This window comes from Perca flavescens, chromosome 8 (genome assembly GCF_004354835.1).
Source record: "Perca flavescens isolate YP-PL-M2 chromosome 8, PFLA_1.0, whole genome shotgun sequence".
Classification (NCBI taxonomy): Eukaryota; Metazoa; Chordata; class Actinopteri; order Perciformes; family Percidae; genus Perca; species Perca flavescens.
In genome coordinates, this window is record NC_041338.1 from 578260 (window position 1) to 604012 (window position 25753).

Genomic DNA, 25753 nt, shown 5'->3' on the forward strand with positions numbered 1-25753 from the left:
AATGTTACAGGCCCCTGAAGACAGATAACGAGTCAACACACATTAAAGGATTTAAATATTGCTCTCTTTATTGACCCATCTCTCAAACACACATTCACATATTCCCAACATTTCACAGTAAAACAGTTAAATATTGACATAACTCAGTTCTTAACAGTTCTTGGGACATCTTTTTACATCTTTTGGACCCATGGAAAATAAAATATTAAAATATCAGCAAACAAACCAAACTAAATAAAACAACAATTTCAAAAACTGTACTTTTTCAGGCTGTGACACTGGATCCATGTCTGCTTCAGGTCTTCAAAACACAAAATAAAAACATGATTAAAGATATCTCAATGAATAAGAATGCACCACAATGGCGCTTTCAATTCATTTTGAGGTTTTAACTGTATTACTGCAACCATAACACAACTTGGACACAAATAGGGGCTGATTCAAAGCAAGTTTCCAGAACTTGCAAGTTATTTGTACACCCTGGTAAAATGAATAGAAACCAATGGCTGCCTGGAAGGGACAAGCGCACACTCAAGACTTAAAGGAAGTTAAAAAACAGCATGCTTTAGAGAACGGTCACTCAAGTAAACATGATTTGAACGCAACCGGCTAAAAAAATGCAAGAACACCAGACCCTTTTAGGTAAACACTGACTCTGGTGGCTGCATTTATTTAAAACCAAACTGCTTGAAGGACTTCATAGAAAATGTCAAATATCAGTTAAGAAGTTCGTCCAATCACGTCAAATCAACATGACAATCTCTGTGATACCATACATCTGATCATTTTTAAGCACCTCAAAATCTATTGTATCCACTTCCAAATAAATAGGGTGCCATTTTGCTCCCATTCTATAGTGAATTTGGGGCAATTGTAGACATCAAGGGAAGCATTAGGAAATTGGTAAAAAGTGTAAAATAAGCTATGAAAATGGTTTTACCTTTTCTTTGGAGTTTGTTGATTTTGAACCTTGGCATTAAAAGATAGATGCTCTGAGGCACACACACACACACACACACACACACACACACACACACACACACACACACACACACCTAACAAAGTGCAACTGTATTACAACAGTAATTACTACATCATTATATTCCTGTATGCCAAACTTAAATGTTAACCAACATGCTGTTACATCTAAACACAGTGACTGTCACTCAGCAGTTACTCCTGTGCTCTACCAATGTCTAACATTGGTTTTAGATGGCATCTCTGAAATTCTCCATCTCTCCCCCTGAGGCAAGTCTGTCTGCAAATAGATACTCTAGAACAGAAAATGTCACAGGGAACATGGCTTGAAATAGTTTTCCAAAGGATTTTCTATGAAATGCTATTACCATACCCTAAGAAAGAAATCGATTAGTCAAAGCACACACGATTGGCTCCTTCACTCAGGGAAAAATTGTAAGACCTCCAATATGCTTAACAAATGCAGTATATTCCCTCATTAGTAAACCATATTGCAGGTTTTCTTCTGTAAGCATTCATATTATCAACAGCTTCACATCCAAAGGTTCCCTAAGACAACTCCAATCCCTTTAACAATCCAGTGCTAGTTAATGCGGCAATGCTTTGCATTTTCTTTAGAGGTCCCAGCAAAGGTTGGACCCAACTCATAGGCACTGGTTTAGTCCTTGGTTTGAAACAGAGCAGAAGGAAATCCTTCATAAATATACAATATGTTGGTGTGTGTACAAGGTACCATGCGGCTGCACAACTTGCAGGGAATTGCAGGTTCAGCTGCGGTCTCTCTCGCAGCAGGAAATGTTGGATGAACCGTCGGAAGGATCTCTTCTGACGGCAACAGCCTATAAAACAAAATGGAACATTTTGCAATATGTTTAAAAAATAATGTATTCAGTCTCTCAATCCTTTGGTTTACTCGGCCTGTCTGTGGTATTAAGCCACTGTAGCTTTGAGAAGATGTTGAGGCTCCCCCCAGTCCACAGTGGTGCTTTCAAAGACACCTCACTCCGCCCAATGATCAGACTCAGAGGCCCTAAGATGAACTGGAAAAAGCACCATACAGACTGTACCAACCATCACTGGGTTAGTCTACTTTTGAAATTATTGTAGTGACAAAATTGCATACGAACTTCATACACCGTGGCTTTTGAAAATCAGCAAAACAAAAACAGTATTCAGGATTCACCTACAGTACATCAGTTACATTTCTCCATTATTTGGAGGTATTTATTATACCTGTCTGTATATATTCACGTTTTTACCCTGGACGCTTTAAAGGATTTCTGAAGCTCTGGCTAGAAGCAACTTATTAGATATCAATGTGGTCAAAATCTATTTTGCGTAAGAGAGAAGACATGTAAAATCATGTAACTGTCTACATATTGTACAAACCATATTTAAAACTAAATCTGTTCCTGTATTAAGAAATACTCCAAATGCTTTCACTTCTTAATCCAGCCACCTGGCAGATGAGTGACAGCTCTGTGAAGCACAGCAATCTGCAAAGTTAAATATTTGGCTGTAGTGGAATAATTGTGTCACTGGGAGTTTTGGGGAATGGCAGTTGAGGATGTCACATCTTATAACATGCAGTGTCATCACCCCCCCCCCCCTTCTCATAACTGCTGGCAAAACTGCTGAAAAGAGTGACCTGCGCTTCAGTTCAGTCTTGCGTTCAGTCTGTTCTGCGATCAAATCTAACAGTAATCCGACTTAGAGGCAGGTCATTGTGTCAAGTCATTTTTATAAAGAGCACATCAGTCTAAACGAAAAAGGTTTTTCATTTACTTACCTCCACATTAGCTGAGTCTACATTGTAATTTGTAGTTTGGTTGAAGGCTGAGATGAGATAAAAACTTAACAGCTCAGAGAAAAAGGCACCAAATATCCCTCAAATTAGTTTTAACTGTTTCCAATACATTGATTTATTTGTGCTGGTCCAATTTTCTTTTTTTTAAATATTTAAAATGGGTAAAATCTTATTTCAGTGTAGAGCAGTGAACAGCACATTCAGACCTGTCTGTAAACCAGCCCTGAAAAAGATTTATTTATAACGTCCTAACTTTTTTCAGTGGGGCGGTGTGAGAGTCCCATACAATAAAGTGGAAAGAAAGTAAAAACAACAAAAAACTATGAGGGTAAAAAAACGAAACAAGCACTTAACTGCCCAGGTGTTTCTGTAACAACTGACTGTCCCTCCGTCTCTTTTCTTTGTCTCTTTCTAGGTGAAATGAAGCTGCCTTTAAGTGCGTTCAGAAATGTTGAGATCATAAAAACAAAGCCTTCTTGTGCTACAAAACAGGACGTCACACACATGGGCCATTTAAATGACACCACCACACCGCCCTGAGGTGAATCGACGGAGGCTATGTGCAGTAATAGATGCAGAAGCCCAGTATATACCCTTTCAGCTTACTTCACACAAAGGTCAACAGGTTTCCTTTACCTTTTTCAAATGGGGCTTTCTGCAGGAAGCAGAGTTTCTTCTGTGTACAATGACTCAACATAGGCCAAGGCACTCTGCATGGAGGTCAGACAGTAGCCTTCCTCTCCTATCAAATAGCTGAGAAAAAAGAGAAGCGAACATAAGACAGTAGAAGTGATAAACATGGTGGGAAGTTGCACATCGTTGGTCTGAACTGGGCTTAAGAAGTCAAATAGGGACACAAACTGAAAACTTTTTTTATTCTAACAGAACTCAACAAAATGAGGCATGACTGCCCACAAAAATTCCAACAATCCAAGCACAGAATAGAGATCCAATTTATTAATTTTGCTGAAATCCCCACATCAATATTTTCCCATACTGAGTCAAGGACCAAACATCTCTGCTCAACCTTGAACACATTAGTTTGTGAAAGCAATCTGCCTTTTTTTCTCCACTTTTAGAGCCAGTATACAAGTATTAAAAGATTGGGCAGCATGAGGAAAGACAGAAGTCAACTCTGGCTGAACTTTGACTAATGAGAGCAACACACGAGACCGACTGAAGCACGGACACTGCACTGAACGGATGGACACAAAGAGGGAGAGATTGAGAAAGGAAAGGAGATAAGATGCTTATCCCTTGACTGCCGTCTGTAAATTGTTAATAAAATATAGCTAATGTGGCTTTAGCTTAGCACCCAAATGTCCATGTTGAAGTTTAATACATAAAAATACAACAAATACAACAAACCTAAACAAGCAACTACCAAGCATTGTAGCTGACACAATATTTGTTGGCAACCTTTTTTCCCCATGTTTAGTTATTGTCCTTGAGATATCTTGGTGTTGTTTCTCACACTGGTTTTGAAGTGGGTGGTTTTCAGTTGGAAAACCACAATGGAACATATCTTCCACACAGCAATCAGGATTTACCAAGATATGAACCAGAACCTGGAGACAGTTGGTGGGTTGTTTAGTTACGGTCAGTCAACACACCCACCCACACCCCCACTCCCACACACCTTTTAGACATGTTTGTCAGTCAAACTTGATCAACCACTCTACCCCCACAATCTATTTTTCAAACAGCCAAAGTTTGGGAATGACAATTTCCGATAAACGAGAAAATAAACTGATAAACTCATTCACAGCGTTTGGAAACCAAGAACATATATCCACCCTCTCATAGTCTTGAGGCCTGTCTTGGCTCCTCCTCTCTCTTGACTTGAACCCTTCCAAACCACTGAGCTACATAAACATCAAATGGGACTTTATTTGTATTTTTATAGAAAAGAAAAACCAAATCCTAAATATCCTTACATTCCTTGGCCACTGCCAGTCTAACCAGCTGGCTTTTACAACCCACTGATTTTATGGCCGTGAGTAGACCTCTTGGGTGTGGTCCCCCAAATCATTTCCTGGTTCTCCTTCTCCATAAACAACATGAGATCAAGGAGAGGGTTAACTTTTCCTGCTCCAGATTTCCTACCGTGCTCAAAAAGAACAGGGGAGACACTGTTTCTCTCACTATGTCTCCAGAGTCACTTCTCGCTTCGAAGATAACCACCATCACTCTCTCACTCATTCTACCACACACACCGGCCGCCATTAGATCGACGCACACACCAGTGAACAAGTATACGTAGGCTCCGGTGCCTCCTGCTCATCACACTGAAGATGTGAAAGGGGAGAGAGAGGGGGAATGACATGCAGCAAAAGGCCGCAGGTCGGAATTGAACCCGCAGTACGTACGCGCACGCTCAACCACATGAGCTCTCCAGGCCCCCCCAGTTTCTTGGTCTTAGTGAGGACTCTAGCAGCAGTGTAGATGTAGACATTGCTTCAAAATTGGGATAAATCTACTCAGTCAAATGTTTGTGTATTTGGTGCAAACAAAGGAAATCATTTTCCATCCTTTTTCATCCTGACGACTCACCCTTCATGAATAAACTCCTCCAAAGCAGCACATTCAGACACCAGCTGAGGACACTGGCACCTCAGAGCCACGAAGGACAGGATGGGCAACAGGTCATCTGCCCCGCTGTCAGACCAAAGAAGGAAGGAGGCAGTGAGATCAAGTAAAACACAAGTAAATAAGTGGAGCAGAAGGGAAAAAATAGAGAGTGACATTGTGCTCCCCAGAGGACTAAATGGAAATGAAACGTAGCTCTTAATGGGATGCGTGTTCAGGGATGGAAATGATATCTTTTTTTTTCTCCCCGAGATCTGTTGGGAGGACAAATTGCAGCCTTGGAGATGATGACAGCCTGATAGCATTCTCCCTGTGTGCAGACAGTGACCATTTGTTTATCAGGACTCACACGCAGGCATAACTGCTTGCTTGCTAGTTTGCGTGAGAAGGTAGGTTGTTGGTCCGCGACTGACCCGGCCACATGCAACTGAATACTCTCCTTGTGCAGGATTCAGGAAGGTGTGGACAGGCTCATGTAACTACTGAGAGCTGGACCTCACATACACAATCACAACTCTGAATTTTAATCTTCTGAGTTCACTACTGTAAACACAGACATTGATCCTCTCCCACTAAAACTGGTGTCTCTGCATTCCAAAGATACAATGCACTCTTCCCACATGGATAAATTACGATTTCAGTGAGAAGATTAGGCTCCATTATGGGTTTGCAATGCATTCCAATTTTAGAAAAATAACCTGCAGAAATGGGCAGAGGGGAAAGAATTCTTGGTGGCCAATTTAGCAGCACAATAGAAGAGAGAAAAAAAGGGATCTGGACAAAAGAACATGAGAACAAATGAGCTCCCAGTTGGTCAAGGACAAAGAACTGATGAAAATGGAAATGCTCTTGAGTGAATAAAAGAGGGCAGAGAGTACATTATGTGTGTGTGAGATTGTAAATTAGAAAGTGATAGGGTGCAGCGAAAACATAAGCACAAACAATGAAGAGAGCTAAATATGCAATGTAAATACAAAATAGACAAATTCATGCTAAAATCCGACGGGCTTGTCCGTCAGCAGAACATTGCAGCACTTCTATCGGAGTCAGGACTTGATCAAAAACACTTTGTGTGAGTCACGGTGACACGCAGAAAGGCAACCTGTATTTAGATGGACTAAAAAAAAAAAAAGCTGTCCCAAATAGGCCTATACTAAGCTGCAATCAGGACAGAAAAAAATGTGAATACTGGCAGATTGGAGGCAGGGAAGTAAAGAGTCCATCTTCAATGAGCTTGGAATTAAATTTAGAGGCAACGTTTTAGGTTCACTTCTAAATGAAAGTTTTATTAGAGCTGCCAGTGGCCACTAGCTAGATTATAGTACCACAGTTTGACATTGAAAAACAGTTGGTTGGGAGTTTTTTTTTTTTTTTTTTTTTCTGTGTTTATTTCTGGCTGAGCTGCAATGGTGTTCACCAAAATGAGTACAGACTGTATCCTGAGATGTCACACGAGTCGCACATTATTGGTCTCTACAATATAAACAAGAAAAAATAAATCATCGATTCAGATCCCTTCTGTGGATTGACCGTGTTAGACTCGTGTTTCCAGGTAACAAAACAAATTCCACAATATGACTCAGTTTTACCATACTGAGAGTACACACAAAACTTCTTCAACGTCACAACTGTTTGGGGTAAAGAGCCCGGTCAAGTCTTCTACTCCGCCGTCTCTGATCACTTCACACATATTCCAATACAAAGAGACAGATATGGAGCAGGAGACATAGCCTCAGCCACTCTCAAAAATCATTAGCGGCTGCAATAAAAGAGATAAAGCGACAGGGTCAAGAGTTTATGAAAAAAGTATGAACATATCAGATAACTCTTTGGAGAAGGAACATTAGCTTGTGCATGTTTTGTTCCCTGATACTGGGGGATTTGTGGTCGCAGTACACACTAAACAGAGGACTTTTACAAGTATTAATGCTGTGCACATATACACACATAAAGCCCTTTGGTAATTTTGGTGACGTAACCTATGAGTTTCATGTCAGTGGTATTAGGCCCTATTAAAAAAAAGTGTCAAACCCTAACTGAAGACTGGCTCTCCAAACGACCACTAAAAGCTTCTATTCTAGGACTAAAGCCCTATTCGCACGGGACTAGTAATACCAGGGGACCTCATGCAATTTACAAATTACCCCCCACGTCTTTGTTTCTTGCATACCATTTGCAAGGGATAAGCAAAGTCTGCATTTTAATCAAATTTACTGACATTATGATATCAAGACTGTCAAATCTTTCATTTATAATTGACAAATCACAGAGATTTACACAAGACTAACATTATCACACAACCTCTGTGTTTGGCGAAATATGGTAGGTAATTTGTGGGTGGAATTAACAAATTACTGACATGACAGACGACCTCCTTAATTGTTAGGCCGGTTACACACTGCAAGCATCGCGCGAGCGTGTCAGCCGCGTGGCGTGTCCGTTTATATTTCGGCTCCCATGGTAACAGGTTAGAGCTTACACACTGCCGGCGTGAGACGCGTGCCTACTAGAAATAGAACCGACGCCTATTTTTCACGCAAGACGCGAGCGTGTTGGAAGCGTTTCCAGGCAAAATAGAATAGGAAAATATGTTTATGTCATTTAGACACAAATGCATATTAATAAAAGACATGTTGATGTTTGAAAAGTGTAGGTTTGACATCAATCAGAGAAAAGATTTTAGTTGGAATATTGCACCGGTCATACAGAATGAAATATTATGTAACATATTTTGCAGTCAATAATGCCGACGTTGTCTTGCTTTAATCAAATCAGAAGGCTATATATAAATGGTAGGATAGGCTATGATAAAGTTGTGTGCGTGTGAGTGACGGTCCAACATCAGATAGGCTATATAGGCTCTTTACAGCTACACAAAGTTGTTATAAACGGACAGCCCACTTACCCATTTTTCAGAGTTTGATTCTGTCGGTGCAATTTCCTGAAATCAGCCCTCCCTGTACCTAGCAGTAGGAGCAGCACCGCGTCAGACACGCTTCTGGTGTGTAGGACACAGAACAATCCACGCAGCTGAGACGCAACAGAAATGCCACGCTCGCGAGACGCGTGCAGTGTGTAACCGGCCTTACAATTTACTAGAAGTCCCCAGGTAATACTAGTCCCGTGTGAATAGGGCTTTGGATCCACATCCACCTTGGGAAAAAAAATCTCAGCTCTCAGTTTGTTTACTAGGGTGTTCACTAGAAGTCCCAGTCTCTGCTTATGTAATATGGATGCAAAAGTATTCTCAGTCCATTAATTTACAGATGAGAGTCAAACAAGGCAGTGACGAGGTTGATTATAAGAACTTCACTGCTTTCTCTCCTGGATGTGGTTTGCGGGATCATAGTTTCTGCAGGTTTCACCAAGTCAAATTTAAGACTTTAAGACATTTTTAAGACCATTATGAATGAAATGTAAGACCTTTTCACAACATCAACTAAGCCCGTATTGCACTTCCCCAAAGCTGAAGAATAAATCCCTTTTATGTCTGTGGTATAATCTGAAAGAGACTTGCGCCAATAACACAAAAGCAGATTAACTGCAATATTATGTACGTAGCATGTTGGTCTCATTTGTAGTAATACAGCAACATTTTATTTGGACTATTGAAAGAAAGAACTACAACACCACGGAATAACAAAACTGAGCATTGTAGCGTTGCATGAACATAGGAAAATTGAGAACTGTTTAAAATTATGAACTAGAACCTAATACTTCCTAATAATTTAAGACTTTTTAAGGTCTAACATTTTGATTTTGAAATGTTTAAGACCCCGCGGAATCCTGGGGATAATGTGAAGTCACAACGAGATGATCCACATAAATAACAGAGCTCAAACTTTGTCTACACAAACCAATTTAAATTTCCACAACACACTGTATGTTCTCCACAACGGGCGATACAACCCACTGAGCCTTTGTCTAACTCTTTGTGCAACATTATGGATTCCAAAAACTAATTTCTTCTCTTCCCAACCCCCTTGTTGGGCCCTGGGTCTGTTTCAAACCCAGACAGGACGACCCACTTTTGGGCCTGGTTAGGAAGAGCCACTTAGTAGGGGGGCAATAGACATAGGACAACCCCTGCTGTGCCAGTCTTAACTGAGCACTGATGAGAGCTGACAGTGCAGCTACCAAGGCAGAGAGCCCTTAAATGATATTTGTGGTGGCCGGGTGGGCTCAATGGGTAGAGCAGGCGCACATGTACTGAGAGGTTTATGCCTCGACGCAGATGTCCAGGGTTCGAATCCGACCTGTGACGATTTCCTGCATGTCTTCCCCCCTCTCTCACCTAGCTGTCCTGTCAAATAAAGGCGGAAAAGCCCAAAAATAATCTTAAAATAAAATGATATTTGTGAACTTCCACTAGAGCCGTCAAAATTGGCCAAAAATGACATTTGAATATTCTTTCTTTTTCTTTTTTTTTTTTAAACATATGTTTGAATATCTATCCGCAAATATTATGCCCATAAGAGGGCAAACCAATACAACGGGAGACATAAACATTAGAAGATTTACATACACATTACCAAAAACGAATAAAATAATGTCCTTATATGACATTTTCGTTGGTGTCTTCCACTTCACCTCATGGACGTGTGCTTTACTCTGGTTGTTTGTTTACTTCTACTTGCTGATAGAAAGGTCCTCAAGATGCCCATTCGGCAACTGGCTGGGATCAATCAGACATTACCAGGCCAATGTTAGAATGCACTCTTACAATTGTATATTCATTTTCATAGTCAAATGTCTTATATATCATAAGCGTGGAGTCAATGGAAAAAGGGCTCTTATTTTGAAGTTTAAGAGGGTGCGTTTGCTTTAGAGGAATTCAACTAAATAACACAACCCCAAACAGTCCTACACTGTTCTGTAAAATGTTCTTACCCTATAATCATCACATTAATGTCACAGGTCGTATTTTATGGTTTTTCCATTTTTCAGTAAACATTCCTCAGTGAGTGATTTTATATTTGCTGCAGTGACAAACCCCAAAACCCCCAAGATGATGATTTACTCACATGGCAGCAGTTTTTGGTGTGGACTCCACGTCATGAAGACACCTGTAATCCTCAGCGCAGGCACAGATCAGACGTAAAGTCCTAACTGTAACAAAACATAGCAGAAGCAATGAATATAAATGTATAACCTCTGTACTTGGACCAAATTAATAAAATTATGCAGATACAGAAAGAAAACACTGGTGGTCTGCAGCTAAGCAATGTAGCAAAATGGCTTGCCGTAGATAAAAACACAACTACATACAACTAGTCACGTTCTTAGAATTTTGGCATCAACTTGGTACCAAAGTATCGAAACTATATGATAAGAGTAAGTAATTGTAAGTAATTTATTTGATATAGCACCTTTCACAGACAGAGTCACAAAGTGCTTCACACAAAAGACATTTGATTAAAATACATTAAAATCCAAAACAGAAAATAAACAAGCAACATCAAATGCAGTTCGAATGAGGATAAAAAAAAAAAAAAAAAAAATTACAAACATTAGACAAAAGCCAGTTGAAACAAGTATGCTTTCAGATGCTTTCTAAAAGCGTCAACCGAGACTGCAGAACGTAGGTTAACAGGAAGAGCGTTCCACAAGGTCGGAGCTACCACTTCAAAGGAACGGTCACCTTTAGTCTTTAAATGAGTGCGTGGGACCACCAGGAGTCCCTGGTTAGAAGACCTGAGGGACCTGGTAGTGATGTACGGCTGGAGCAGGTCAGAGATATAAACAGGCGCCTGTCCATGCAATGCTTTATACTGTATGTAAGAACTAGAACCTTAAATTGGATCCTGAACTCATCTCAAGTTCCCCTTGCGAAACCATGGTCCTAAGTTTAGCAATGTTTCTCAGTTGGAAGAAACATGTACGGGTCAGAGACCTGATATGTTGTTCAAGAAACATATTCTGATCAAATATAACACCAAGGTTTCTAAGATTGGACTGTACCACTGAAGAAAGGGACCCCAGAAGATTAACAACTTTGGAGGCTGTAGTATCCGGAGCGACAATAAGGACTTCGGTCTTAGCCTCATTAAGCTGCAAGAAATTGTAGGACAAACAATTGAGCAATGCTGACACGTTACTTTCCTCCGGCTTAAATGAGACATACAGCTGGATGTCATCAGTGTAGAAATGGTAACTTATATCTCAAAATTGCCTAATTAAGTGGCCTAGGGGAAGCATATACAATGACCTGACTCACCAATACATTCCAACTTCCTCTGTGGACAGCAGTCTTTGATGAGAAGCTTGAGCTCCTGAACAGCAGACTCATAGGGGTAGGAACCCTGCAGTGCGCCAGGATCTTCGGGGAACAGTTTCAATGGAACACCAACATCTCCTGGTGAAACATCGCAGTACAGCTTCATACTTTTCTCAAAGGCCTGCTCCTTTTCCCTGTGGACCCTCCTGAGAAAGAAGGACAAAAGGTTACCAGAAAACCCAGGCAGGGAATACATTTCAACAATGAATGTTTGTAAGTGAGGAACACTACCAAAAGAATGGTATTTGCGATGAAGTTGCAGTTACTGATTATTTAGTTTATCCTTGTGGCTCCACTAGCATCTCCTACATCCTACATTGCATTACAATAAATGCTGGGACCGAGCAATCATTAATAATATCAGTTACACCAGTGCGTCTCTATAAGTAAAGGTCCATGAAGAATAATTTGGGTAGGATGATATTCAGAAAATGCTGGTGGATGAACTTATTTTTAATATTTGTCTAAACACTCTCAAACCAGGAGGTCTTCTTTGAGTATAGGACATGCAGAAACTAGCATGGCATATTTGCAAATAGGATTGAAATATGGCCCATGACGTAGAAGTCAGTAATGGTCATTCTAATAACTTTGCATCAAACCAGCAATAGAAGCTGGAAGAGGCTGACAGAGTAGCACTGCCACATGCTGGTCATGACCCACACTGTATTTCTAGGAAACAATTAATGCCAAATCTAAATATTTGCTTTTGCTTTTAATGCAGTATAATAAACCTTAACAATAGTAAATGTCTGAATCCCCTGACCTTCTCAAAATATACCACGGACATTTGAATGAATAAATACTAACAGTTCTAGGGCTGGGTGGTATTATCAATATATTTTTAAACGAGATATGGGATGAGACATTACCGTGAATATCAATACAGTTTGACGTTGTGTTACATAACCCATTTTTTCCGTAAAGCTGTGCCTGCGTTTGCATCTCTCCTTTCACACTCTCCCACCAACCCCGTTCCACTCTCTCACAGGCTCTCCTGCCAACATTTTTATTACTATTATTTGCACAGTTGTATATATTGTTAAGCCATTTATATGTATATGTATTGCAGCTGTACATTTCCAAACAGGGAAGGAAACCCTGTCTCATTCTTTTTTTAATGAAAGTGCTTGTGACGTCTCACATGACTTACAGCTGAACATTTAACCCACTTCGTAGAAAATACTGAGATGTATCACATTTTAGCCAAAAAATACCAAGATAGTATTTTTGGTCCATATTGCCCAGCCCTACACAGTACATTTAAATATATAATATTAAAATATAAAAATATATATATATATCACAATTTTGTTGTGTGAAATAGTACTGTGCCCATTCATAAATGCAAGAAAGTCAAACAGTGTGTCAACATTCAATGAGCAATCATTCCTTTGCTGTGTCTTTGCATATGCAAGCCAACAGGTTATGTATACTTTTACATTACAATTTACAAAGCATATACATTTTAAGAATCATTTTCTAAAGCTTCAGGATCTCATGCATCTTTCCGAGAGGATTATCAAACATGAAAGCCGCAAAATAATGTAGTAAAATTGGGCAAACACAGCTACCCAAAATTGGGTGTAGTCTTTGCGTGTGGTGTGTTCAAATGCAACTTTTTGGCAACATGAGGATCTAGGCTGCAGTACCTGAAAAGAGCCAACAGGGCACTCCACAGCGGTGTGAAGAAGGCTTCCTCTATGCTGACAAGGCACAGGTCTTTAGAGTTGGCTGTGTTTAGACACTCAAAGGATAACAAACACAGTGACAGAAGCTGATCTGAAACATAAAGAAACACCCCTAACATTTATTATCCAACAAATTTTACATTGACTGTTAATGTAAAATTCAGCCTGAAAAGCAACAGGAAATTGTTGCTGAAAATCAGCATAGTAAGACACTTTCTACGCATGCTACACAAACCATCCATCCTCTTTCAACATGCTCACCAATTGCAATATGAATGTCTTTAACAACGGCCTTCAGGTGTTCTGTCAGCGCTCTCATCTCCATCTCCTGAATGTTTCCCTCATCCTGCTCTGGCTGCATCGAGGGATCACAGCCCAGCTCGGAATCCGAGCCAGTGTCATCTGTGCTGCGCCAGAGCGGGGCCCAGTCCAACTGGGTCAGGAACTGCTCCAGGTCTTCAAATGAGTTCTCCCGATCCACCGTCACCTGTGCATGAGGCTCCTCCCCTTCCTTATCGTCAAAGTTGGCGTGGCGGTCGTGAGAGAGCGAGGGGGAGAGCGACGAGCCGGTGCTGAAGCTTTGGCCACCAACGCTACTGCCCCTGGTTGGCTTCGTCTGGCTATCTGTATGATCAACATCGATGATCGTTTTAAAGGAGACCTATACCGTATACAGTTTTCAGATTCATACGTATTTTGCGTTTCTACTAGAATATGCTTTAATGTTCAAAAGACATTTTATACAGAACACAAATAGACAGAAGCCGAGATAATTAAAAAAGGTAAGCGTGAACCCTCTTTTCCCAGATCAACCCACCTCACAAACACCTGGCTCTGGCCCTACCTGGATGAAGCAGGTTGTGAGTGCTGCGAGAAGACCTCAATGGCAGGGCAAGACTCTGGGGGAGGCGTTTACTGACAATAGGGTAGAGCCTGTTGTAAACCCGGTACTGGTGTTTCCTCAGCAGCTTCACCACTGGGTGGTCAGACCGGCTGAGGACACAGTACATATGTTAGTCAACCCACATTTGGCCTGAAGATGCTGAATGTCCTGTACAGTACCACAGGTACTGGGGGATGCTATTCTTCTGGACCTGACGGGGGCAGCATATTCGTCAACAAGTGTCCTAGTCTGCTGCTAAATGCTGAAGAAGATTCTTTCCTTCCTTCTTTTTCAGAGAAGGGGCCTGACGTTTTCAGATGAGTAAAAACCCTTTGGTGGACACAGCCTTACAGTGAAAACACACCGGGCACGTAAGCATCGCATATAGCCACCTAAAGCAGCTATTTTTATTTTGGCGCCCATGTTATCCAATCTGGCATGTGCTGCAGTGATCGTTTCGGCGTCACCTCTTTTTTGTGCTAGACGCGAGCAAATGTGTCAAGCCAGGCAGGTAATCGCATACAGGAAGACCACAGTGCAGCCGGAGACTTTACAAAAATAAAACATTTTAAAATAAAACACCCAGGTTGGTGATTTTGGCTGTCTTGACTTCTCACAGCGAGACACACGATCAGGCACACAGAGAGAGAGACCGACGGACAGAGAGAGGGTGAGAGCATATATATATGCTACACAGGCTATACGCTACACTTACGCGCCCAGTGTGTTTTCGCTGTTAGGATGCTTGACCAATTTAGGGCTAGGAAGACTGGAACAAACACATATACTGTATGTGTACACAAAAACATCTATGTTATATAATTATTTGATTCAAGTGTGTATAGAGGAATAACAATATAGCATCATACTAACTGGAGCCAACTCTAAAGATAACAAAAAAAGGAAACATTAACCCTTCTGAACCACCAAAAATATATATCTCTATAACTAAAGATAGAGCAGTTCAAGCTGCACCCCTTGTATGAAACAGTAAACACTTCATGTGTAGTGTTCCTGAATGATAGTAACATGGGCAGTAACTGGCTGAAATGCAGGTTCAAGCTGCTTGAACATCAGTTGAAGCCTCAAAACTGGTCCAGGACCCCTGGTTATCTAAGATCATGTTAACTTGTTATAATACAGATTAGTTTTTTTAGGCAGAAATTGCCATAGCGACAAAAATAGTGGCATTGCAAATTAGCCTAGGCGATAAATATTGTGGTGTGTGGCATTGGTTTATGCTACATACATATTAACAAGGACTTTCAAGGCCAGGGACATTTTTCTTTTTTCTCACTTCCGTTTTTTGGATCTAAATACTGGATCACACAGGGACAAATCAACTTTAACACTTGAATGTCCATTGACAGGGAAGGTCATTAATACAACCAACACAACCAACACAACCAACACGTTGTTTTGATGTCACAACAGCACAAAAGATGTTATTACTCAACTAAGTTTCACTACACTGAAGCACAAAAATGACCTTAAACCAGGGGTCTTCAACGTTTTTTAAGCCAAGGACCCCTTAACTGAAAGAGACATGAGCAGGGACCCTCTGCTATATATATTGTATCAAATTAAGTTGCATATTAAACTGGGTCTACAATAACATGTGGGCAGCCTAAAGCCTTTATACATATTTTTTTAGTGCATAGAATACTAAGCTATTACTGTAAAATAATTGTTGGTATGATTTTATAATAGTAGTAGTTACTATAATACTAGTAACGTTGCCCACTATTACATTTATTTTTTGCAAGGTATACAGTGTGCGGGAGTTTCTTTGCAACTTCTGACCTATTTATCCCCTTCGATGCACCTGTCTCGCATTATAGATGTGAAAAGTATTTTTCTGCAATGAAAAACTGTCAAAAAATTAACAATAATGTGTTGGCCCCCCTGCAGTAACTATGAGGGCCCCCTAGGGGCCCTGGACCCCCTGTTGAAGATCTCTGCCTTAAACTACATTTAAAACCCTCTTGTTGCAGTCAGTTACCTGAGCAGGTAGGAGACTAGACCTGACACTAATGCGACATCATCAGGATTCTTCCTCATGTTGGCTTTCCACAGTTTGGGCCAATCCTAAAGAGACAGAAAAGTATCAATGACTTGTTGGCAGCTACATCTACTCAAGGCATCGCTTTGCACTCTGGTAACTTAACCACTATAAGTTACCAGAGCGCACAGCGATAGTTTTGACATATTTATGGTGATCACTCGCAAACTTACATGGTCTTGCTCATATTCCAGTACATTTGTATAAAGAACACGCTGCTCTTGCTCCTCTGCAGTCATTGCCCCAGATGCTGCAAATCTCCTGTGATGACAAACACACAGAACATATTGACATACATCCATAATTGCAGTTACATTGTACTTGCCAACCTTGAAAGTATCACCCTCATGAGTGTGTGCGATATTAATAGTCACTCGCTTTTTTTGTTATTATCTTCATTGAGTAACCACAATATGAAACCTGCATCTTTATGGATTTAGTGTAAAAAGCCAATATTGTATCTCAGATTACAATTACTACACAGGCTAATTTGATTGGCATTTTCTTTATTAATTGTCTATAAAATGTAAAATAAAAAAGGTATGCAGTTTACTGCCTTGACCACTGAACTAAGCACAAATAACAGAGGAAGGACATGCCTTTTTTATTTCACACATCTGTGTTGATGCAAAATTGAATGTCATATACATATATATGTACTATCATATCTCACTTCCTATACAACTTAATTTAAGCGTTGTTAAAATGCATAATTTTTAAAACAGAGTTCTCCTTCTCTTTGTGATTTTTGAGTGGGTATTTTTGGTGACTGTAAACCATCTTAAAACCCGTGTGGCTTTAAATGATTTCCCAAACTCTCTGAACCTTTTCTGAGAATTTATTGAGTGATTTACTCTTAGATAGCAAAAATCAATTTAATTTCAAAGTTTAAGAAACGCTGGAAGGAACTAACGTAGGTGGAAATAACCTTATAAATCTGTATGATCTTTTATAGATACATTTTACATGTCAACTAAGCAAACATCTAACCCTAGTTTACAGTATTTTATACACACACACACACACACACACACACACACACACACACACACACAAATTACATGTCAACTAAGCAAACATCAATGTCTAAGTCAGCTTCCTTTGTATTTGGGTCCCTTTGTATTGGGTGGAGGTTAAAAGCTTACTTTCATAAAATAATTTTATAAGGGTCAAGTAATAAGTATAAGTAACAGGAGAAGGCAGAGGAACATGATTTTTTTCAGAGAATATGTCATTGATGTAGTACTGTCTGGATATAGTGACAGTTTGAGCAAATATGACAAAAGTGATTTTTATTTATTTTTTTATAACAGTTACCAACCTAATTTAATACAGTCTACATGTTACCAACTGTAGCTTGGAAGAATGAAGGCCGAACCTAAAAACAGACTCAAGTTTTAACCTGATTCAGTGTATGTTTGGGTTTTCGGGGCGTACCTGTTGGCCTCCTCTTGTAGCCTTAGTCTTCTCTCCTCCATCTTCCTCTGGAGCTAATGTTGCGACCAACATTAAGGAAACCTCCAAACATCATAGTCCTCACATGAATCAGCTGTAAGTGATGGTGTCTTTAAGTTTAAAACAAAGGCATTTTATCATAATAATTATTGTGGCTGTAAGCAGTCCAACAAAGTGCTGCTGCGAGGGACTAAACACTGAGAGATGCACACTGTGACACGCTCGAGAGATTGTGTTGCAATGATTTTCTTCTTCTTCCACACGTCAAATACACTTAGCACTGCAGTTACCAAATGTAATGGTTACCTCGTGAGTAGAAATAATTGCATCAATTCGGCGTGCTGCGGTCAACAGTAAGTGTTCGCTCCCAGGCTCACCCCCTCTCTGTCAAAGCCCAAAAAACCCAGGGGCACAGGTGAAGCAAACAAACATATAATCACTTCCGCTCAAACCGCCATGAAAACGCCCACCACCCACAATACAACACAACAATCAACAAACAATATAAATGAGACCATAAACAACATACAATATGTGGCTCCTACAGTAACTTCTGATGAACAGAGACACAAGGTGACATTACAAGGATACAGCATCCTGCCTGGCTTTGGCAATAATGAGGTTCTCCGTCATCTGCCGCTGGAGACACAGCGTCTGCATTGGAAAGAAAAGAGAGGCCATTACTTACATGCATTCATGCAATAAAATATGACCAAGGACAAATATTATGTAGAGCTGTATCAATATGTGAATTGTTTAGCTTATTACCAGGGGAAACAAGAAGTCTGTAAATGTTATTCTGTTTATATGAAACATGCAATTAATGTTGTGACGTTTTCAATTAACGGTGCTCCTCTACTGGTTGAATTATAGGACATTATGCAGAAAAAAAATGAAAACTTCAAAGACTTTTGTAAGGAGTTGAGCGTGACGTTTCCTGCGTGACGTTCATCAGCTAACGTTAGCTACCTTCGCGATATGACTTTACCTTTACAAACGCCTTTAGTTTTCTCCAGTAAGCACGGAGCTCCACTTGACGCCGATATATTTTCCGTATCTGAATGACAAGTTAATTAATTTAAATACCTCCAACAGAACACATAATTGATATTGGGATTTGAAAATGTTAGCTTGCAATTAACAAAACGTCTAGTTCGCATTAAAAATGAAATGTCGTGTCTTTCGCTTAACGTTACCATCTTTTTTTTCTGACTGGAGATAGTTTTCACCAAAGACATGAATACGAGGAGTAGTGCAGTTAAGAGAGTAGGTGAAGTTGTGCCTTTAAGCTGAGACGTTATCAAACTATAGCCTTAAATAACCCTTGCGGTCCAGAGGTCTCTACACAGCCAACTTTCCCTTCACTTAGGTATCCATTCATCGTCAACAAGATGTGTCAAGCTGACGTAGATACCAGAGCGGAAACACTAAAAGAAGTCCAAAATAAAAGCACCTACGACACTTGTTCCAAAACAGGTAAAAAAGGACTACTTTTGAAAAGAATATGCATGCACCAAATGTATGTTTAGGCTGCTTGCTTCCCTTGTGTTGTCTTCCCGTCAACCTTGAAAGAAACACTTTTTTCCCCAACGTTTATGACGCCTTTTTTTCACAGTTTGTTTTTGCTTTTTCCAACGTTTTAAATTGTAAAATTTTTCGCTTATTTCTACGTCCCATATTTTATGATATAAAACAAAAATTTAAAACGGGTCAATTTGACCCCAAGTCAACACAAGGGTTAAGTTGAGAAAACTATAATGAGAGCAATTACGTTTTTCCCTTCAATTGTTCAGAATTCCCACACTCACATGTAACCTATGTGACGTTTAAGGAACTGGCTGCTGACTTAGCTTTTCCTTTGAACTAATCAATAAACACACTGAACAAACTAAGTAATCTTAGAGCGTTATGTCTGTGGAAAACAATGGAGAAATAAAAAAAAAAGGTTGAGTGAGGTTGGGAGTATGTTGAACTTCCCTGATTTAGCTGTGTCCAAATGCGGATGCTCAAACAATGTAAGTCTTTTTTTGAGCTGATTCAATTCTTTCATTTAAAAGTATTAGTATATTCAGACAAATTGATCTATTTAGATACTATCTTTTTAATAGAAATTGTACAGTACTTTGAGCTAAATGTCAAAGGAGACCTATTGTACTGGATTTCAGGTTCATACTTGTATTTTTTGTTTCTACTAGAACATGTTTACATGCTTTAATGTTAAACTCACACACACACACACACACACACACACACACACACACACACACACACACACACACACACACACACACACACACACACACACACACACACACACACACACACACACACACACACACACACACACACACACACACACACACACACACACACACACACACACACACACACACACACACTCACACTCACATACCAACGATGTCTTCTGGTAGGCCTGACCAGGTGGGAGCCTTGCCAGACGAGCTTCATAATTGGCTTTCAACTTCTGGTTTAAACGTGATGCTTCTTCTATGGGTGTCAGCTCCCTGCAGAACACACACAAACACACACATAAACACACACATAAACACACACATAAACACACACATAAACACACACACACACACACACACACACACAAAATACAAAAAAGCAATAGGATAGTTTTTTATCATATATTTAGGTAACTTAATTTACTGAATTTGTTTGCTGCTTTGACCTGGTTGGTCAGTTCAAAACATTGTGCTCAATGAAAAATGGAAACTAGAAGCCAGTGGTCGGCTGTATGTACATTTGTTTTCTGTGAGACTTGCAACGCATCGAATGACAACAACACGTCAAAAATGCACACAGGAGCAGCAGCCAACAGCAGCTCTGTTCACAGTGCTCATTTTCTCATTAATTATATGTTATTTTACCAACAACCCATTCGCTATTAATTAAAAAGTTCATTTTTATGACTCGATCCGTAGCTAAACTAGTTGCTATGGACACTGAGTAGCGTTTAACCCACCAACGGAGCTAGCACATTTTAATCATGTGTGTTAACATGGACGTGAATATTGCGGTTATGATCACATTAGGGATATGATGTTTACATGGTACACAGCGAAATCAGTTATTCATATTTTAGTACAGGCTCGCTGACAGCTGTCTGCTCTGAGCGCATCCACCTATCTCTCGCTCTCTCTCTCTCTCACAAAACACTTCAGTAAAATATTTTCATGATCTGTTCATTATGATAAATGATAAAAGTACGCTAGGAGCACACTCTCACACACATTAAATATTCTAAGAAGCGGGCAGGCCGCTGCTAGAAGCAACTGGTCCTTGAACATCTCTGCTATCCCTGCTGTGTTGTTTACTTCAGAAAGGCTATCTGTCTCTAAATGGTGCAATATTTGCCATCCTTGATAAGAGCCGGCCCCTACTGTTTGCTCGTGTCCTGTGACTCCACGGTTTGTATTCTCTGGAAGACTTCAGGAGGCAGGAAAGGGGGGGGCTCTCCGCTACCGTCTGACATCACCCTGCGGTGACTGGTCTTTGTTGGGCTGGTTGCTCTACGCCCTGCGTCAACAGGACTATCAGATGGAGGGACTGTGTCAGCAGAAGTGAAACAGAGAGACACAAAGTGGTGATTGGCTTAAAGAACAAAATCATGTGGTTATGCATTGGATCATTTGATTTGTGACCCCTGGGGCAGGCTCCTAAGTATGTTTAAAGAAAGGCTTCAGATTGGAAGGGAAGCATTCACCAGAGTTTGCAGCAACGGTGGCTGGGAGGTGGGCCTTCTGATGGGGCTCTGATTGGCCAGGGGAACAGGAAAGGGAAGTGGAGACAGACGCAGAGAGGTTAGGGGGGTCAGCTCTCTTCCCTATAAATGACTTGGCTCGCTCCAGACACTGCTCAGCCAGCCTCAACATCCGCTCCACCTCCACCGCTACCGTGTCCCCCTCCTCTGAAGCTGGACAGACACAGAAAATCACACATGGATTATCGACCTAATGCAAGTCTACTTTATTAACCCTTCGTGTTGTCTTCCCGTCTACAGTGAACTTGTTGTCCTTCCAGGTCAAAATGAAAAATTAACTTTTGTTTTGTTGCTTTGTTCCCAACATTTTTGTCGCTTTTTTCGATGCTTTTGACGCTTTAAAAAAAAAAAGTTTGGTCACTTTTGTCAACGCTTTTTTCTTTCATGGTCAATAAACCTAATTTCTATGACATATGATATATACTTCATTTTGGAGTTTAAACACTTTTTTTTCAAATGCTCTAAAATTGAATAAAACACCCAAAATTGTGAAAGTATTCATTAATTTTGCTTGCGAAGAACGTCGTATCCATAGAATGTACATCCTTGCATATTTTTGGGCAGTTTGGTTGAAAGAAACCCATATTTCTTTACCGTTTAAATAACTCAACTTGCAGGTCAATTAAACATAACCAGTTTCATAATATGTTGTACTGAGGGCAGGGGGATCTACGTTGATACATTATATCAGATGACCATTTGGCATGTGTGCATGTGTGATTTCATTACACATATATAAAATTAGGTTGCTCCTTTCCTCCTCCTTCTCCTCCCTCTACCCCTCCTCCGTCTTTGTTACTATAGGTACTTACTTTTAATATGTATGCAGTGTTTTGACTTGGGTGTGCATATTTGGCGGGGGGTCAAAACAATCACGAGGTTAGATATTTATCGTAACGCATCTCAATATATATATTTTTCCCATCAGTCATATGTGTTACTAGTTAGATCTTACTTTGTGACTCAGCTTCCTCCAAAAGTGCACGTGATATGTAGTTGATCGTCCGCAGGTATTCACAGTAAGCTTCCTGCAGAAAAACCATAGCATGTAGACAATGATAATAAGATTATTATCATATGGTCAACATAATACTAATAACAACTACTGCCAATGAAACATGGCAATATTAACAAGTCAGACACTGCATTGATCATTTCAGGTGTAGTTAGAGACAAATGGTTTGCCAATGTCATGTTTATCAAAGACGGGTCAGACATCTCTCATCTAACTCATCAGCAAAGAAAATACGCCTCATGGTTCCCAACCCAACATTATAATCAAATGTCAATGTTTACAATTTGTTGGCCTGCAACTTTTCCAATGCTCTTGCACTGTATGGCAGTGTGATGGAACTCTTAACATCTAAATACTAATTATGATGTTGTGCTGTCTGTTGCTTATTAAATTGTCTCAATGCCAGAGCTTCTAAAACACACTCAGATGGTTATATCAACATTTATTTCTACATTTTACTAATCAATTCAATGACTAAACTAATTTTACTGACTAGTCACTCTAGGTACCATCATGACTTTGCTATTCTTGCCAGTTCTTTATTTACTGTTCTGCATTTACAGGTTTCTGCTGAGTACGTGTTAAACTAAGTCACTGTTTTAAGACTTGTCCAGTGTGAACACTGCCTGTCTTTAATAGAAACTCTTAACTATTACTAGTATGTCACTATTACTAATAACTAATATGTGCTTATTTAATTAATGGTATTATTGATAAAATTGTAGTGTAATGTTCAAGACAGCTTGTTGCTTTGGGAAATCTGACAGAAAAAGGTCAAGTTAATATTTATCTGTCTGTAGTTGTACAAATCGAATTCAATAGTGACCTAAGATTATTATTATTATTATTATTATTATTATTATTATTATTATTATTAATAGTCTCAGATACAAGTACAGTGTTATAACAGTAATATAGTACATAAATAGCAGTATAGTGACATATAGCGCTCTTGCTTTTGGAATAAAACGCAATGTTCGCTCGAGGTAGTTTCAGAGATTGTTAAAAAACAAAACAAACAAACAAAATTGACAAAATTAAAATAAAATATTTACAAATCAAATTAATTTCATAAGGCTTTGGTTTTCACAGCTTCACAGTTTGTAAGTGCCCAGGTAGGATTTAAAATAGTATATGAAGACAGTAACGTAAATGTAATTACATTAGCTAACTACAAGACTCGTGAGTATGACAGGTCCCCTAGCAAACCAGTTACGGTTCACAAATTGCGTTTCATAGGATGGCGAAGGCATATCCCGCCCTTCTCTGCCTCTGATTGGTAATCTTAACCAATCCAACCGATGAAGGTAACGAGGACCAGCCAATCAAAGGCAGAGTAAGGCGGGACATGCCTTCGCCATCCTAGATCACGCTAATCGTCTGTTTACATCATTACAGAGTGTTTCCTGGGGGGTTAAACCTTGGTGTTATCGTTGCTGTGGAACCGGGTAGTACCCTACCTGGTGTTTGTTCTCTCCGTCCAGCTGTATCGCTACTTTGGCCATTTTCATAGCATTTTGAAGGGGCTTCGCCCCACTGTCAGCTGTAGCCATGGTCCGGATTCTTCTTCTTCGTTTCTCCTCTTCTTCTTTGTGTCCAGTCATGGCAGACTGTAAACACAGTAATGGTGTATACCGCCTCCTACTGTACTGGCAGAGTCAAGGCTCTAATTCACCTGAATATATAAAACAGTAAACAGATACCACATTATATCTCCGTCACTATGTATCAGCCACACACAGGGGTCATGAAAATAATTTAGTTTTTATATTTAAATACTATTCTTCAACAACTCACCCTTTCACAAGGTGAACATAAACACATACCGGTGTTTCCAAATATATATTTTATATAAACTTTAATACATATAATATGTAATATTAAAGTAAGAAGAAGTTTAACTTTGGAGAGGAATGTATCATGAAGCCACTTAGCTTCACATACAAACAGGCACGTATATATCTTTATTGCAATTCACAGAGTTTGATAATTAGCCTTCTGTTGTGGATCAGTGTCTGTCTCCCTGTCCCTGCCTGTTTTCCTGTTCCCCTTTCCCTTGTGTGTGTGTGTGTTGTCTGTGTCTGTCTCCACCGGCTTCCATGTCACTCAAGAGGATCTAGGTCAAGGGGCGTGGCCACTCTCACCTGCTCTGCTCCAGCCAGCTACAGATCATTCTAGTAATCAACAGTTATCAACCCGGGCTGTTCACCTCTTCAGCGCCCGTTCGTTGCAACCATTCCCGTGGTAACGTGGCTCTACTCTGTGCTTGAGAGACTTATCCCTGTTTTCAGTTTGGTTGTTGCCTCATTTGTGCTCTGGCTCACGCATTCCTTCTCTGCTCAGATTCTGCCTCTGGACCCGCTGCTCATCAGCTTTCATCTTCCTCCTCGCTGCCTACTCACCTCGCCACTCCGCTCTCAACCAGCCATTCCACCCAGCCGTCATCTTCGCTGCCTGGTGTTAACAAATGTCTAAAAGAGACGTGTTCTTCGATTTCTGGAGGAGGAAGGAGAAGCTGGGTCGAATTGAAAGTTAAGCAAAAGGTTTAATGAAACTGCATGAAAACGACAAGACAAAACACAATCAAACATAAAACATAAAACACTGCAGCTGACAGCGGACTGATCTCATGCTTCTCCTTGCGGAGTTACAGAAGAACAGTCATGTGACATGACAAACAATACGCTGTGAACAGCTGACTTCAACGTGCTTCCCCTGTCGGGGTCACAGATTGAAGTGCCGAAATCACCTCAGTTTCCGAATTCTATTCCTGTGGAATTGTGGGTCTCTGATTAAAGACACACCTCTGATTTTAGGTTTACCCCAGGTCACAGACAAAGGTCGTTTCACATGGTAGTGCCGATTCTGTCTAATCACGTCTGGCCCTGCAGGGAGTGGCTCCCCAAAACCAGAAACAATAGTTACCTTTCCTGTGGGGACAATGAGTCTTCTTCATATGCTAAATGTCAGCCATGACCTGATTCATTCTTTAAAAGCTAGGTTTTGGGTGAGGCAGTCAAATGCTGATTAGTGTAGTTACTTGATTAAATTTAGCTGCAGGCCCCATTAAACATTGTTTTCAAAACATAAGCCGGGTTTTAACTTTTTAACTTCAACACTGGCCACACACCCGCCTTCTGATCTCCGGCTTCGACCCTACCTGGAGCAGCTATCCTGGCCATCTCCCTCCTCCACTATCAAACATC

At 40.2% G+C, this 25753-nt stretch overlaps 1 protein-coding gene across 4 annotated transcripts; it reads right to left on the reverse strand.

Moving 5' to 3' along the window:
* Window positions 1-42: 42 nt before the first annotated feature.
* On the reverse strand, window positions 43-25313 carry vps9d1 (VPS9 domain containing 1). Of its 4 annotated transcripts, XM_028585698.1 has the most exons (19): window positions 25297-25313; window positions 24950-25043; window positions 24008-24222; window positions 22488-22560; window positions 21476-21685; window positions 21153-21318; window positions 20156-20267; window positions 18334-18396; window positions 17725-17777; window positions 16461-16548; window positions 16228-16313; window positions 14187-14335; window positions 13604-13966; window positions 13304-13433; window positions 11592-11797; window positions 10399-10483; window positions 5339-5443; window positions 3422-3538; window positions 43-1817 (listed from the first exon to the last, which is right to left on the reverse strand). In XM_028585698.1, the coding sequence occupies exons 3-18, from the start codon at window positions 24149-24151 to the stop codon at window positions 3427-3429; spliced, it is 2145 nt and encodes a 714-aa protein (XP_028441499.1). In that variant the 5' UTR covers window positions 24152-24222; window positions 24950-25043; window positions 25297-25313; the 3' UTR covers window positions 43-1817; window positions 3422-3426. The 4 variants fall into 4 exon arrangements, with proteins under 4 accessions (XP_028441499.1, XP_028441500.1, XP_028441501.1 ...); XM_028585699.1 differs by lacking the exons at window positions 24950-25043; window positions 25297-25313 and adding an exon at window positions 24692-24786; XM_028585700.1 differs by lacking the exons at window positions 43-1817; window positions 3422-3538; window positions 5339-5443; window positions 25297-25313 and adding an exon at window positions 9943-10045 and having other exon boundaries at window positions 24950-25095.
* Window positions 25314-25753: the final 440 nt, after the last annotated feature.